We start from the raw sequence: 17182 nt of genomic DNA on the forward strand, positions 1-17182 counted from the left end.
TTAGGGCTTATTTCGACTTTAGGGCTTTATATAAAGAAGCTTTTACGACCCGTGTTATTTTATTGCAAAATTAATGGTTGGGCCTTTAGATTTCCATTTTTTATATCCTCATCTTCATTGGTGTTAAAACAATGATCGAGGGTCCCAAATGATCTTTCACTGCAATGGACTGACGATATTGTTTCTTCTTCCTTCCGCCCCTAGCGTCTCTTATGAACTACCTCCAGTGCTTGTTCATCATCCTCCTGCTAAAAGCCATAAAAAGTGAAAAAATATACCAAGATCGGGTCGGGTTGCCCGACACCTCAACCCTAACCCAACCCGAAAGCCGGTCAGGTTCCTTTTTCCGAACCCGAACCTAACCCGACCCAAGGAATTGCCAACCCAACCTGAGGAAAAATCGAGTTAAACCCAACGGGTTCGGGTTGAGCCCGACCCAAGCTGCACCTTTATACCAAAACTAAGCGGTTCTCTCTAGGATAAACCATAATCCAAAGAAGTGAATGAGAGAGAGAGAGGAAGAAGAAAAGACACCGGAGACTATTCCAATTACTGGATAATCAGCTTCAAGGTAAGAAATAAGTGGTCTAACATGATTAATTGTTTAATCTCATGGAGTACATCCTTTTAAAAAAGAGTTAGGTTTTGTTTGGAGGATTCTTTTTCATTTTCACTGTCCGACAGAGTTCTAACCAGTTTGTTGGGCTCCTTGGAAATCTCCCATCACGAGCTTTGCAACGACTCCAACCTCTCTTAATTCCGTTAAGAAACGAATAAGTTGGGAGCCCTCAAAGAATTGTGAAAATTGGATGGAAATCTCCGTTGGAGAAAGATATTGGTTCGTCGATTCGAACGCTCAAAGGACCTAGTCGGGTGCCTGAATTGACCTTCGACTGCCCGAATGAACTAGGCTGGTTTTTTTCTTTTTCTTTTGGAATTTGGTTTGCATGGGTTTAGGTGTCTGAAGGGTTGTTCAGACCCCATGGTTTAAAATTTCGGATACCGGTGGGGACCGAAACTGAAAATTTGTGAAATTCAATTTTTCGCCATTTACGAAATTTCGGTTTAAAGACATTATTTATTAAAAAAAAAGTGTTACAAAATTTCGGCTGAAATTTTGTAATTTCTGCCGAAATCAGGGTCCAAAATTTGGAACCAAATTACCAAATTTCAACCGAAATTTAAACCATGGTTCAGAAGTCCGAACCAAAATTTCGGGGTTATTTATTTTACGGGTTTGGGCGACTGAACTTCCACTTGGGCACCCGAATCCCGAATCCCACTCGGAAATTCCATATATGTTGTTTTGAATGATGTTTCTAACCAATGTACTCAAGATTCACCCAAAATTTGATTTGCACTTTTGGGCATCTTAAATATACTTCTTGAAACTGATATCACTGCTTGGACTTTGATAAGGGTGGGATCATATCCCCAAGATCGCGATACGTGGCTCCGGATCGAGAAATATCCGAACCACTCCTGCACACCATAAATCGGAAAGAGAGAAGAAAATTTGTACCCTCCCTGTCCATGGAAGATTTGTCCAGAACCAAATCTCAACGTTGTCACAATCGAAAGGATTTCACTCGGCCCTGATATATAGGGATACACGACATCCCAGAAATCTGGCTATAAAATGGACACGGCACCATACCGCAGTCACATCGCAAAGCCACCTCCTATAAAAGGAACCCTCCTCTCCACTCAAAGGAGATCAGCAACCTAAGGGACCAATTAACACCAAATTCAGGGTAACATCAAACTCTCCTAGCTCCAAGCAAATCTCGGTGTTTATCTCATGGCTTGTGTTTACTTTTACTTTTCCTTTTCACTTGTACATGATCGGATCAAATTTGCTCGCCGGATTTTCTAGACAACCAGTTGGATGAATAGATCTAATAAAATATGTGAGACATAAATGGGGTCTAATAATTGTCTTTTAGTTAGAGTTTTATTTGTAAATAAGATTAATTTTAAATAATTTTAATTGAAAATAAATACGGGTTTTTATTGAATCCAAATAGGCCCTAAATCTGTTTCATTTCCCTAAACAGTACAATAGCAATAGCAATAGCAGTAGTAATAGCAATGACAACAGCAGCATTAGCAGGGTCTGTGTAGAAGTCAAGAGTTAAGTCTGGGCAATCTCCAAAAGATAACTGCAAAGCTCTTTGGGCTTTGAGAACATGGGCATATGGTCTGAACCTTGAATCACTTTCACCTCTTTCACTGGATTATTCTCAATCATCCAACGTTGAAAATCTTCAGTAAGAGCCTTGTCTTGGTCACATATGATGTATACCCTTGCAACAGATCCAAATCTTTCTCTCGAAAACATCGGTATCTTTGGAAGATCTTCTTGGAAAAATGATGTCTCCCTTCCCAACTTTCTTGTCAAAGCAAAATCCTTTAAACAACCACAGAATAAACGAGAATGGTCAGTAAAATATAATGTTTTAAATTTTAAATTTTGGGCTTTGTTCAATCTAGTAAGGGCCACATACTAGTAGTAGTTCATATCAATGTGTGCCCCTTTCCCTTTCTATATTGGAAAAAACTAACTAATTTTTTTAAGATAGACGGAGAGAAAGAGTTGAATGTTTGGTGCTTCTTATCCATCTGCTTTGATTAAGAATATTTTTGTCGTTCAGTAGTTTTATTTTAATCGTTTTAACTTTTAAACCCTTTTTTGGCTTTGGATTGCTGGAATCAAGAATTGGAATCAGCATCCTCTTTCGATTCGTATTCTTATACCCCTTTAAATGGAAAGGATTAAATCCAATAACAAATCCAACAAATGTTTGATTCTGACAAAAGCTGAATCACAATACCAAATCTTAGGTGGGAAACAGAGACATTTTTTTTTCTCCTATTTATCGGGTCCCTATTATAATTTACCCATTTATTCTGTTAATTTAATTGAACAAAATAGGTGGAATGGGACAGAATCAAATATCAATTCCAACAACTGATTCCGGCAATCCCAATGTTCCCTTAATGTGTAAACCCAGTTATTACTTACCTCTAAAGGGGATAGCTGATAGAGGTTGGATGACAAGAACTTGGAGCCAAATGATATTGATGTTGGATGCTTGTCTGTTCCATGAGCCCATCCGAATTCTGAATCCATAAAGAATTCCGAAGGTGTGATCTCATTGTACTGTTTTTTAAACCACAAACCAACAATAAACTTCTTGTCAAGTGTCAACCTAGAAAACTAGCAAATGGTCCAGAGAGAGAGAAGAAGAGAGAGGGCAGAAATCTGTTTCAAAAAAAGATAAAATAACGTGAGATTTTATATGGTGTAAGCATGGTTTTAAATTTCGATCGAAATCCAAAATTTTGGATTTTATCCGAGACCGACACCGAAATGGCCGAAACTTACTAAATTTCGCCTGAAATTTCTGCAATTTCGGTGAAATTGGGAAAAAATATTAATTTTTTATTCCTTTACTGAATTTCAGCCGAAATTACCGAAATTTCAGCCTAAATAAATGACATTTCATGTGCCTTTACCAAATTTCGGCCGAAATTTCTGAATTTCGGAAAAAAATTTGGTTTCGGTTGCCCCTAAATTTCGGCCGAAACCGAAATTAAAAACCTTGGGTGTAAACACATACTCCTGTGTTTCTCGAAAAGTACTGCAGGGCCCACACCATGGGATGAGTCGAAACCGTCCATCTGATGGGCCACAACGAAAATAGGTTGTGCCCAGAAAGTCATTTCCATCGGATGATCCTAGCCCACAGATGTATAGAAGAACTGCATATTATGGAAACCTCTATAGATTGGCCAGCTGGGATCATCCTATGGAATTTTTTTTGGGGGAACAACTTATACCATGGTGTGGGTCAATGTTTAAAAATGCGGATGTGACGCGGAACGTTGCCAAGAATGTGGTTGACTCTCTAGGGAAAGACGAGGAATGCGGATGCGGTCCAACGCGGAACACGGCCAAGGTAAAAGGGAGTCGACTTGGGTGAGTTCCGAGTCGAGTCAACGAGTTTTTAAGCACCGGTGTAGGTGGGTTTTATAGTACTTCAAAAAAACTGGACTACACAGGTTTTATACCTTAAAACTCAAATAATGCATACTGAATCACTGATATTTTGTGCTTCAGTCACGTGGAGTACTCTGGTCCACATAATTAGAGCTCATCTGTATTCTTCTCAGGCCCACCAAACTTTCTTGAGACTTCTTCTAAATCAAACTTTGAAAATTTCAATGACTTTCTTGAGAAGACCCATAAAGAAAACATGAAAGAAATACTGGTTGATTGGTGGGTTTGGATCGTCAATCGTATGTGGGGCCGGTTAGAATCCGTTCAACGGCTGAGATTCAAAGGTGAGAAAAAGATGCTCGAAAAATAGCATGCAGAGTGATCTAAGTCATTGATCATGCAGGAAAAAAAATCATTATTTTGCTAGGGATTTTCAGTGGTTGTATATTGTGTATCAAGCTCTCAAATTTACAGTGAAAACACAGGACAAGGTTACCTTATCCAGGACAAAGGAGGGGAGATTGGTGCAATCCGGCATGAACGCCGCCACGAAGACGGCCAACAATATCTTATCCGGGAACCTATCCATTGCTAGAGCCACACTCATACCTCCAAAGCTGTGGCCCACAAGGATCACCTTATCTTGTGAATTCAGGCCATCCATCATCTCTATCAACGGCTGTGAGTATTCCGAAAAAGTTGAAACATCGGAGAGTCTTTTCGGGTTATTGCCGGATGCTGCAAGGTCGACCGTCGTTACTCGATGGCCTGCTGCCGTCAAAATTCCGGTTGCCTTATACCATTCCCATGCTCCATGACCTGCACCATGTACTAGAACGAAATGCCTCTTCTCCATCTCTCTTATGGTCTTAGCTTGTATTTCTTTTGGCCTCTCTTTATAGGCTTTCTTTTTATTAAGTTTCAAAGGCTTGACTTATTTTGTTCTTTTGTGGCTACGAAAGAAAGAAAGAGACGTGAGGGAAAAGAACAACGAGGAATATAATACAAATTAATGAAAATTCCTTGTCTTGTCTGCCAAGCTCTCAAATTTTCACTCTCTTATATTTTATGAAGAGGAAAATGATTCTGAGGTTGAAGCTCATCTAGCATATATGAGCTTGAGGGCCCAAACACATATGGGCCCACATTGTTAGGATGATCTAAAGCATTCATTTGAAAGGTCCTTACATAGATAGTTTGTGTACAAAAAATCAGCTCCATAGGATCATCTTAACCCATCCAAAAGTAGAGGGCAAAATGGACAGACACTGTTTGCCACAAATCTGCCCATTTTTGCCCTCTACTTTTGGACGGGTTAGGATAATCCAATGGAGCTGATTTTTGGTACATACCCTATCTATGATGGGGCCTTGCAAATGAATGGCTTGGATCACCACAAAAAATGTGGGACCCATGTGTTTGGGCCCTCAAGCTCATATAAGCTATATGAGCTTCAAGCTCACAATCATTTTCCTCTTTTATGAATTGTCAACTTCTATTTTCTTATCACTAGGGGCTAAAATGGGGCCTGGCTCTAGAGTTCACGTGTATTCTCTCTTGTTGTGCTTGTCTTAAGTTTTGATTTCAAGGGTATTATGTCCTTGTTTGTTCGGCCCCCTTCTTTAGCCATTGTTCTAAAGTTTGGGGCTCGTCTTCTCCCTTTTATTGTAACATCTTTCTTTAATCAATATACTGGTAGGGGTCCGCCTAAACCCAGCTTACCGATCAAAAAAAAAAAAAAAAACTTCTATTTTCTTTGTGAAGGTAATCCCAGATGAAGTAACTATCCCAAATTAGATTAATAGCCCAAGAATCACGAAGATTAGGAAAGATGGGTTTGCCAACTAAAGCAACCAAGCCAGATGGATAAAATAAAGGAAACAGGCATAAGATTTACATACAAGGTAGAAGAAAAAAGTAGTGGAATTCTATAATTTGTGGACCCAACAACTCACTCAAATCAAGCCCAGCATTCACCCATCCGAAATCTAGCTCAAAAACCAGCAAAAGCCCAAAATTGCACCAACCTATACAACCCTGGCAAAGTTTACATTTGCAAACTTTTTGACCAATAGTAAACTTTAAGTTTTACAATTGTAAACTTTGTGACCAATAGTCAACTTCAAATTTCACAATTGTAAGATTTGGGAGCTAATAGTAAACTGCAAATTTTATAATAGTAAGATTTGGCGTCCAATCATAAACTTCAAATCTTACGATCGTAAGATCTAGTAGCCAAAGACAAACACTAAACATAATATATGGCATGCTAGCAGTCAAATACAATAAACTACCTATCATACTCCTATATTACTTTTCATCTACAACTGGACCTATGTTATCTTTTTCTAGTTTGGCGGATATGCTCATGAAAGTAGGTTTGATTGGTGAGCTATCCATTCCTAACGTCTTAAGGAGCTCTCTTGTATACTCTTGATTTACGAATATTCCACATTTGCATTGCTTGATCTGTAGACCTAGAAAATAATTGAGTTCTCCCATCATGCTCATCTCAAATTCATTTTGCATGTATTATCAGCGGAACCAAATATGGAGCCATCTACATATATTTGCACAATGAGTATGTCTTCACCTTTTCTCTTAATGAAGAGGGTCATATCTACTTGGCCCATTTCAAAGCCTTTTTCAACCAATTGTGGCTAGATACATGACGAAGTTCTTGATGAAAACTGCTGTAAGTAGACTCGTGATCTATAGTAGTTATATTCATCAGATGGATGGTTCTTATGCAAGGGTGCGTGTATTAAGATCACTCTTGATTAAATAATTGTGCTGGATTACACATAGGGTTGTGATATCCTCATAAAATTATTCATGACACAAAGTTGTTTCTTGAATCACATAACAAGTTCTAAATTGTAGAAACATGAAATAAGCATGGATGTGCTAGTTTGGACTGGAAATGGTCGGTGTCATGCAAGGGGACATGGAGTATGTCCAGGTATCTCAGATAAAAGTAAGGTCCCAATGGGATAATCTTGGATCCAGATGGATCGTGACTGTGTATGAAATTGGCCCTAGTCTACCTTGTGTCTTGTTACGAGCCAAATTTATTTGTTCTCTCACAGGTTTAGCGAGGACGGGATTTCTCGTGGGTTTAGTGAGGAGGTGATCTTCCGCAGGTTAGTGGCGTTGAGATCTCCCATGGTTTAGTGAGGATGTAGTCTCCCACAGGTTTAGCGAGGACTTGGCTTTCCGCAGGTTTAGCGGGGGATGTAGCTTGACTAGGTAGGCTAGTGTGCCAGTTTTATCATAACAGTATATAATAAATTCTTGAAATGCCTGTGAGATCAGTTTTTCTTTAATGATTGTTGTATCTCTCAAAAGTTTACCATATTTATCTACTGGTTATAGAACCTGTCTACTTTACTGAGCATTAGCTCACTCTTTATTACCTATGGTAAAGATGCTGAACAGTAGGGGATCTTTATCTCACGGGGATCACTGGCAGAGAGAAGGACGGACTCTAGGATTATGCTTTTGAGTTATTAGAGACATTAGCAGACTTTGAGTTAATTTTGTTTAGTTATCATTCATTATAGTCAAGGTTGGGCAATTGGTTTAGCTTACACAGTAGACATTTATTATGACAATTATCTTGATTTGGTTATGAGATTATTTCATTTAGTTGCTCTGCTTATTAAATGGTTGTTGGATTGCCTTGCATGTCTGTGGACTTAAATTCGTGGACGTCCGGCGCTTAAATGTGTTCGTGTAGGTTTCCTCTCAAGTTACTCCCAGATACGGTATTGGTTGAGAGGGCAAGGAAAGGGTTGCAGGTTTGTATGTTTGGGTTAATCCAATGTAATCCTTGTATATTGTTTTTCTCATATATAATGAAAGATTGTGTTCTTGCCCGTCGATGTTGCCATCTTGGCCGTGTTAGGAAATAATCTAACGGTGGATATGGCGGTTGCAAGATCGACGGTCAAGATCATTTGGTGTGAAAAGGTATAAATGTTTGAAAATAAGAGACGTTTGAGGAGAGGGATCGGCGTGATGAGGAGTCGCATCTCTTCCCACAAACGCTTATGAAAAGGAACTCTTGGGTCCTATTTGCACACAACAAATTCGTTTCAATCTTTGAGAATCCATGCTTGAAGGGAAAGAAACCGGTCCCCATCACCGACGGTTGTGTAGTGAAGAGAAACTCAGAGAAAAGGAAAAACCCAATTCATGGCTTCCGGTATGATTTTTTTCTCATTTCAATTCAATCTCGATTGTTTTGTAATTTTCTCAATGTTGAATTGCCAAGATCTGTTGCCGGTGTTCATATTGATCATGAGCACTTACATGTGGTATCAGAGCCACGGTTCTGTGAGAAAATCCGATTGAAATAAAGTTTGTAAAAAAAAAAATTTTGGGATTTTTGACATCGCCGGAAAACGGTTGCTCCGACCGGTGATTTTCCGGCATGGATGTGAAGTTCGTCGAAAGACGAGTCCAATGCAATAAACGGTGCCTAAATCCGATGTCAAACGAACCCAGAAATTGAAATTTAAATTTGTTGTTTTTTTGGGATTTTCTGGAATTTATAACTACTGTTGGAGAAGATGATGAATAGTGATGGGCCGCGCAGGCCCGTTAAGGATCCATCAAGGATCCGCGATTTTTGGAAAGGCCCAGTTATCAGATAAGGCCCATAAAACATGTCTGGGCCCAGCAGACCCAACCCAAACCGGCCCAGGGACCATTTTTTGGGCCATTTCTGTCATTTTTTGGGGTTTTGGGTCTGGCTAATATTAGTTCTGGGGGTTTGGAACCCTCCTGAACCCATTTTTGGAGTCAGTTTTTTCATTTGAACACTGTATTATATGGTTACAGTGTAAATTCAACAAAATTTGGTTTTATTTGTTTGATTTTGAGTCAAAATTTTTTTGGGTTTTTGGGCCGGGTAAATCCGGATTTAGGGGATTTCCACCCCTCTGAACCCAAATTTGATGTCTGTTTTGGTGGGGAGTACTATGGCAGATAGAGGTGGTTGTGAGGTCCGATAGAGGTGGGGAGTACTATGGCAAATATTCCGATAAGGGCCGCAGTCCAGGTGCGTTCGCACTTTATCTACAGGAGAACGGTATTGTAGCTCAGTACACGATGCCGGGTACACCTGAACAAAATGGTGTTGTTGAGAGACGAAACAATACTCTTATGGATATGCTGAAGAGCATGATTTGCAATTCACCATTGCCTGAGTCCTTGTGGGGAGAAGCATTGAAAACAGTCGTTCATATCCTAAACTGTGTACCGAGTAAAGCTGTGGCTAAGACCCCTTATGAGTTATGGGTCGGTAAAAAGCCTAAGCTAGGATATTTGCATGTTTGGGGCTGTATGGCTGAAGCCAAAATATATAACCCTCAGTTGAGAAAGTTAGACGCTATGACCATCTCTTGTTACTTCATAGGTTACCCTGAACGGTCTAAGGGTTATAGGTTCTATAGTTCTACTCATAGCACCCGGATTGTAGAGACTAGATACGCTGTATTCTTAGAGGATGGTGATCTCAGTGGGAGTTCTGTGCCTAGGTCACTTACTTTTGAGGAGAACCGGATATTTGTTCCAATACCGGTAATCCAAGAAAGAGTAGTGTCGATTCCTCCACCTGAGGATATTGATGCACCAGATGGCACATTGGAGGTTTCGCCCCACATTCCTGATGCTCCAGCAATGATTGTCGCTGAGCAATCTGTGCGTAGGTCACAGAGAGAGAGGAGGTCAGCCATCTCTGATGACTATGTTGTCTATCTAAACGAGTGTGACTACGACGGTGAAATGGATAATGATCCACTTTCATTTGGTCAAGCCATAAATAGCGACCGATCAGCTCAGTGGCTTGAAGCCATGAAGGATGAGTTGCTCTCGATGGAAAAGAACCGTGTCTGGGAACTCACCGAGTTACCTAAAGGGGTCAAGCCTGTAGGCTGTAAATGGGTCTTCAAGACCAAAAGAGACTCTAAGGGCGGTATTGAAAGATATAAGGCCAGACTAGTCGCTAAGGGGTTCACTCAGAAAGAGGGAATAGACTTCAAAGAGACTTTCTCTCCAGTATCAAGGAAAGACTCTTTGAGGATAGTCATGGCTTTGGTGACTCATTATAACTTAGAGTTACACCAGATGGATGTGAAGACTGCATTTTTAAATGGTGATCTTCATGAGGATGTCTATATGATTCAGCCTGAAGGTTTTAAGGCTGAGAGCGAAGAGCACCTAGGATGTAGGCTTAAAAAGTCCATTTACGGACTTAAGCAGGCTTCTAGGCAGTGGTATCTGAAATTTCATGAGGTAGTGTCTAGTTTTGGGTTCAAGGAAAATGCTGTAGATCAATGCATATATCTTAAGTTTAGTGGGAGACGATTCATCATCCTAGTGTTATATGTTAATGATATACTACTTGCCAGTAGTAACCTAGGCATGCTAAAAGAAACAAAACAATTCCTCTCAAGGAATTTTGATATGAAAGATCTTGGTGAAGCTTCCTATGTTATAGGAATAGAGATTCATCGAGATAGGACTCAAGGATTGCTGGGATTGTCTCAGAAGACCTATATAGAAAAAGTCCTTAAGAGATTCAGCATGGAGAGGTGCTCCCCTAGTCTTGCCCCTATAGTTAAGGGCTTTGTATTCAGTCAGTTACAATGTCCCAGGAACGCACTGGAAAGGGATGAGATGAGACATATTCCTTATGCTTCCGCTGTTGGTAGTCTCATGTATGCTCAGGCCTATACCCATCCAGATATTTCATTTGCAGTTGGCATGCTTGGTAGATACCAAAGTGACCCAGGTCTGGATCACTAGAAGGCAGCCAAAAAGGTTATGCGTTACCTGCGAGGGACTTCAGATTACATGCTCACATTTAGGAGATCAGATAGCCTTGAGGTGATTGGCTATTCTGATTCCGACTTCGCTGGTTGTCGGGACACCCATCGGTCTACTTCTGGTTATATTTTTATGCTTTCAGGAAGACCTATTTCTTGGAGAAGCGTCAAGCAGAGAATGACGGCTTCATCCACTATGGAGGCAGAGTTTATTTCATGTTCGGAGGCTTCGGCTCACGCCTTATGGCTGCGAAATTTTCTTTCAGGGCTTAATTTGATTGATTTTATTGAGAGGCCGCTGAAACTTCTCTGTGATACTTCCGCTACGGTTTTCTTTTCCAAGAACAATAAGTCTGGAGACGGCTCGAAGCATATAGATCTAAAGTATCTTATTCTGAGGGAAAGAGTTCAGAATCAGCATGTATCTGTGGAATACATAAGCACCGCACTTATGTTGGCGGATCCCTTCACTAAAGGCTTGTCACCAAAGCTCTTCAGAGAGCATGTAGCGCGCATGGGATTGGTTGACACTTTTGATAGCCTATGATAGTGGGAGTCTGCATTTGGTATTGAGATACACTGTTGTGATCACATTATATTTTATGATTCTGATATATATTATGATTATTTTCTACCGCTCCATTTCGTGCACATTTTGTAAATGGATTGTTAATAAGAGGTAGAATGTGTCTGTATGACTATTTTGGACCATGTTTACATCTTATACATGTATGCTTTTACATTCATGTTAGTAAGAATTACTAATAATATAATCATGGGGTAGGCTATTGGGTAGAGTTGGTGACCCAATGGTTACATGGTTTATTGTTGGTAGTTTTTGTTAAACGGAATGTTGTGTTTATTATCTCACTAATTTAAAGTTATGATCCTTATGTTTGACTCAAAGATCTTGCTAGCCAAATGGGAGAATGTTAGGAAATAATCTAACGGTGGATATGGCGGTTGCAAGATCGACGGTCAAGATCATTTGGTGTGAAAAGGTATAAACGTTTAAAAATAAGAGACGTTTGAGGAGAGGGATCGGCACGATGAGGAGTCGTATCTCTTCCCGCAAACGCTTATAAAAAGGAACTCTTGGGTCCTATTTGCACACAACAAATTCGTTTCAATCTTTGAGAATCCACGCTTGAAGAGAAAGAAACCGGACCCCATCACCGACGGTTGTGTAGTGAAGAGAAACTCAGAGAAAAGGAAAAACCCAATTCATGGCTTCCGGTATAATTTTTTCTCATTTCAATTCAATCTCTATTGTTCTGTAATTTTCTCAATGTTGAATCGCCAAGATCTGTTGCCGGTGTTCATATTGATCATGAGCACTTACAGGCCGTACCACATAAATCTCTGTATTTATCTTGTGGCTTGTGTTTACTTTTACTTTTCCGTTCACTTGTACGTGATAGATCTTATCACATTCGGATTTGCTTGCCGGATTTTCTCAACAACCATTCGGATGAATAGATCTTATCACATATGCGAGATACAAATGGGGCCTAATAATTGGCTTTAAGTTAGCATTTTATTTGTAAATAAGAAATGATTCTAATTGAAAATAAATACTGATTTTTATTGAATCCAAAGAGCCCCTAAATCTATTATTCTTCTTCCTAAACTGCACAATAGCAATAGTAGTAGTAATAGCACTGACAACATTAGCATTAACAGTCTTTGTAGAAGTCAAAAGTAAGTCTGGGCAATCTCCAAAAGATAATTGCAAAGCTCTTTGGGCTTTGAGAACATGGGCATATGGTCTGAACCTTGAATCACTTTCACCTCTTTCACTGGATTATTCTCAATCATCCAACGTTGAAAATCTTCAGTAACAGCCTTGTCTTGGTCACATCTGATGTAAACCTTAGCAACAGATCCAAATCTTTCTCTCAAAAACATCGGTGTCTTTGGAAGATCTTCTTGGAAAAATGATGCCTCCCTTCCCAACTTTCTGTTCAAAGCAAAATCCTTTAAACAACCACAGAATAAATGCGAATGGTAAGTATAATATAATGTTTAAAATTTTAAATTTTGGGCTATGTTCAATCTGGTGCGGGCCGCATAGTAGTAGTAATTCATATCAATGTGTGCCCCTATCCCTTCCTATCAATTTGCTTTGATTAAGAATATTTCCGTCAATCCGCAGTTTTATATTGACCAAGAATTAGAATCAGCGTCCGATTTAAATTCATATTCTTCTTACACTTTGAATGGAAAGGAAAAAATCCAATAAAACGTTTAACTCTGACAGGCAGAATCAGAATACCAAATCTTGAGTGGGAAAATGAGTATATATTTTTTTTTTCTAGTCCCTATTTTAATTCACCCCATTTATTCTGTTAATTTAACTTAATCAAATATGCGGAATGAGACAGAATCCAACACCAATTCCAACACATGATCATTCTGGCAATCCAAACGCACCCTTAATGTGTAAACCCACTTACCACTTACCTCTAAAGGGGAGAGCTGATAGAGGTTGGATGACAAGAACTTGGAGCCAAATGATATTGATATTAGAGGCTTGTCTGTTCCATGACCCCATCCGAAGTCTGAATCCATAAAGAATTTCAAAGGCTTGCTCTCATTGTACTGTTTTTCAAACCACAAACCAAAAACAAACTTCTTGTTAACCATATTCCGACGATTGGCAGAGCAAATAATAAAAAGTCAAGAATCAGAATCGAACTGGTGGAGCTTGCCAGGATGGAAAACTAGCAAATGGTCCACACAGAGAAAAAGGGGGAGAAGGAGAAATACAAAGCTTAGGTGAGATGTGGCCTGCTGTGCAGATGTTTCAAATAAAGATAAAATAATGGGAGATTTTATATGGTGTAAACCCCTATAGTCCAGTATTTTTCAAAATTTACTATACGGCCCACACCATAGGATTATCCAAACTGTCCATCTGATGGGCCACAACTTAAATAGGTTGTGCTCAAAAGTTCACTTCCATAGGATGGTCCTAGCCCTCCGATCTATAGTAGTGGAATTCAATATTATGGAAACCTCTATAGATTGGAAGGTTGGGATCATCCTATAGAAGTGAGTTTTGGGGCACAACCTATTTATGTTTTGGTCCATCGAATGGACGGTTTGGATCATCATATGGTGTGGGTCGTACAGTACTTTTGAAAAATACTGGACTACAAGGGCTTATACCATATAAAAACTCAACTAATGCCTACATATTTTTAGGGAGAGAGAGTGTAATGGGACTCTTGTGTGCTCCAAACCCAATCACTTTGGGGAGTTCTCTAGTCCACATAACTAGAGCTCATCTGTATTCTTCTCAGGCCCACCAAACTTTATTGAGACTTCCTCTAAATCAAACTTTGAAAATGTCGACCCATACAAAAACATGAAAGAAATCCTGTTTGATCGGTGGGTTTGAATCTTCAATTATATGTTGGGCCCGTTAGAATCGTTCAACCGTTCAGATTCAAAGGTGAGACGAAAATGCTCGAAAAACAGAGGAACAAAACTTAGCTCCACAACTTTTCTTCTGCCAATCGGATTTTGCCACGTGGTGTTTTTAGTAAAAAATATAAAGCTTATTTTCTAAGGACAATTATACCCCTTTCCATACTTATCCCAAAAACAATGTGCACACGTCTCTCTGTGTGAACCAAGTGGGGCGATAACCATTGCCCAAAAGAATCTTGTCGTTGGGATGTAGACCTGGCAAAAAGTGACCCGAACCCGCGGGTCCACCCGGCCCACCCCCAAATTTGAGGGTGTGGGTCTCTAACTAGTGACCCGTTTGAAGTGGACCTGCGGGTCCACCCGGCCCGTCAAAAATGGGCCGGGCCGGGTAAATCCGCGGGTGCCCGTAGCATAACTACTATGTGCCTTTATTGTTTTGATATGAGAAAACTTGGTGCCTCCTACTCTAGAGAAGATATGAAATGAGGACCATGGAAGGATGATTGAAACAATCTTCACACTTCAAGTGGATTGGCAAAACTACTATGTGCCTTTATTGTTTTGATATGAGAAAACTACATCCTAACAATCTCATGGTTTGTAGGTGGGCATTGAGATAATTTACATAGCATTGCAGTCTATTGTATATTGTCTGCTGCTTTACCCTATGATCAATTTCCCTTGGCAAGCAGACAAGTTCTTTTGGTTCCTCTACTTCATGTTCATGTGCTTCGTCTATTTCACGTTGTATGGGATGATGGTGGTCGCAATCACTCCAGGCCACCAAATTGCTGCCATTGTTATGTTCTTTTTCATAAGCCTCTGGAATTTGTTCTCTGGCTTCATCATCACTATACCGGTATGTGCTTATATTGCTGTTATTGTTGCTGTTGGAAATTGTAAATAAAATTCAATGTTTATTGTTTTGTGAAAAGTCATTGTAGTATTCTAGGATAGTTATTATGCGTTGAAAATGGAAGAGTCCTTGCATGTTTTCAAGGGTCTTTAATGTTTAGGCTAAATTATCAAAGAGTCCTTATATGTTTTCTAGGGTCCTTGATGTTTAGATTAGATCATCAAAGAGTATATTAGGAGTTCTTATGATGTTTCTTAGGATACCTAAAGGACTCGTTGGGACTACAACAAAGTGTTTAATGTAATTAGCTATTTTAGGAGTGTTTTATGTCTACAAGTAAGAAGTCACATGTGTAGAGATTGTCAAGGGAAAATCTTCGAAGTTAAAGAAAGTTTGAAGAAGGAGAAAACAAGAGAAAAGAAGTGGGGTAGAGATTCTCAGGAAAGGGGGCCTTGAGCATTCATTGTCACACAATTCATGTACTCAATTGATAGTACTTTTCACGCACTAGAAACACTTCTATTTGATGGGTATTCCATAATTTTGGCCATCAAATGGCGCAATTTTCAGATTGTCCAGTATTCCAAAATTTGCTGGGTTACCCGCGGGTTTACCCGTACCCGCCCGGGTGGGGTCTGGGTACATGAAATGGCTACTCCCAGAATCGCGGGTATTTTTTACCCGTACCCGTTGGGTCCGTACCTGCACGGGTCGTACCCGTACCCGCTCGGGTTACCCGTTTGCCAGGTCTATTGGGATGATCCCAACTCTCCATGAGATGATCCCAACCCTCTCACTTGAACCCACCGAACCCACCTTGTCCAAAGATCCAAACCGTTCATTTGATGAGCTCCAATGTAAATAGGCCTCTCCCCAAAAAATCATCTCCCTATGAATATCCTAACTCTTTGATCCGTAGATCAAATTGGAGAGAGGTGATTTTATAGGAGAGGCTTATTTACGTTGGGGCCAAGCAAATGAATAGCTTGGACCTTCGAACCAAGTGGACTCAAGTGATTTTTTAAAAAATAAATTATACTTTGTATTGTATTCAGAGTATGACAACGCATCATATAAAAGTCTACTGTTTGGAGGGTTGAGATCATCGCATGGAGAGTTGGGATCATCCCAACAACAAGATTCTTTTGGCAGCGGTTATCGCCCCACTTGGTTCACACATAGAGAAGTGTGCCTAAACGTTGTTTTTGGGATAATTATGGAAAGGGGAACAATTGTCCTTAGAAAAATAAGCTTTATTTTCTTTACCAAGAAACCGCCATGTGGCAAAACCCGATTGGCAGAAGAATAGTTGCGGAGGAAACTTCTCCGCAACTTTGCGGAGCGAAGTTTTGTTCCATGCAGAGTGATCTAATTCATTGATCATGCAGGAAAAAAAAATCATTATTTTGCTAGGGATTTTCAGTGGTTGTATATTGTGTCTCAAGCTCTCAAATTTACAGTGAAAACACAGGACAAGGTTACCTTATCCAGGACAAAGGAGGGGAGGTTGGTGCAATCCGGCATGAATGCGGCCTCGAAGACGGCCACCAATATCTTATCCGGGAACCTATCCATTGCTAGAGCCACACTCAAACCTCCAAAGCTGTGGCCCACAAGGATCACATTATCTTGTGAATTCAGATCATCCATCATCTCTATCAACAGCTGTGAGTATTCCGAAAACATTGAAACATCAGAGAGTTTTTTCGGGTTATTGCCGGATGCCGCAAGGTCAACCGTCGTTACTCGATGGCCTTCTGCCGTCAAAATTCCGGTTACCTTATACCATTCCCATGCTCCATGACCTGCACCATGTACTAGGACGAAGTGCTTCTTCTCCATCTCTCTTATGGTCTTGCTTGTACTTGTTTTGGCCTCTTTTTATGTTAAATTCCAGATTTTCCACTACTTTATGGATGATCTTTCATTAACAAGTAAATGATGCTTAGATAATCATTTAATGGATAAACATACAAGATAATGATTAAAGATAAAGATAAGGTTAGGCAAAGATAAACCAAATATAAACTACCTGCCTAATGTAGCTAGTAGCCT

General features: G+C 39.9%; 2 protein-coding genes across 3 annotated transcripts; both read right to left on the bottom strand.

The window, feature by feature from the left end:
• Positions 1–1984: 1984 nt before the first annotated feature.
• On the bottom strand, positions 1985–4908 carry LOC143858096 (salicylic acid-binding protein 2-like). Of its 2 annotated transcripts, XM_077368711.1 has the most exons (3): positions 4500–4898; positions 3026–3163; positions 1985–2410 (listed from the first exon to the last, which is right to left on the bottom strand). In XM_077368711.1, the coding sequence occupies exons 1-3, from the start codon at positions 4857–4859 to the stop codon at positions 2135–2137; spliced, it is 774 nt and encodes a 257-aa protein (XP_077224826.1). In that variant the 5' UTR covers positions 4860–4898; the 3' UTR covers positions 1985–2134. The 2 variants fall into 2 exon arrangements, with proteins under 2 accessions (XP_077224826.1, XP_077224827.1); XM_077368712.1 differs by lacking the exon at positions 3026–3163 and having other exon boundaries at positions 4500–4908.
• Positions 4909–12394: 7486 nt separating this feature from the next.
• Positions 12395–17043, bottom strand: LOC143857845 (salicylic acid-binding protein 2-like). The gene is made up of 3 exons (XM_077368362.1): positions 16610–17043; positions 13300–13437; positions 12395–12813 (listed from the first exon to the last, which is right to left on the bottom strand). Exons 1-3 carry the CDS (start codon positions 16967–16969, stop codon positions 12532–12534), a joined length of 780 nt encoding a protein of 259 aa, XP_077224477.1. The 5' UTR covers positions 16970–17043; the 3' UTR covers positions 12395–12531.
• Positions 17044–17182: the final 139 nt, after the last annotated feature.

This window comes from Tasmannia lanceolata, unplaced genomic scaffold, assembly GCF_043159265.1.
Source record: "Tasmannia lanceolata isolate RefF3 unplaced genomic scaffold, GAP_Taslan_0.1 ptg000025l, whole genome shotgun sequence".
NCBI classification, from domain to species: Eukaryota; Viridiplantae; Streptophyta; class Magnoliopsida; order Canellales; family Winteraceae; genus Tasmannia; species Tasmannia lanceolata.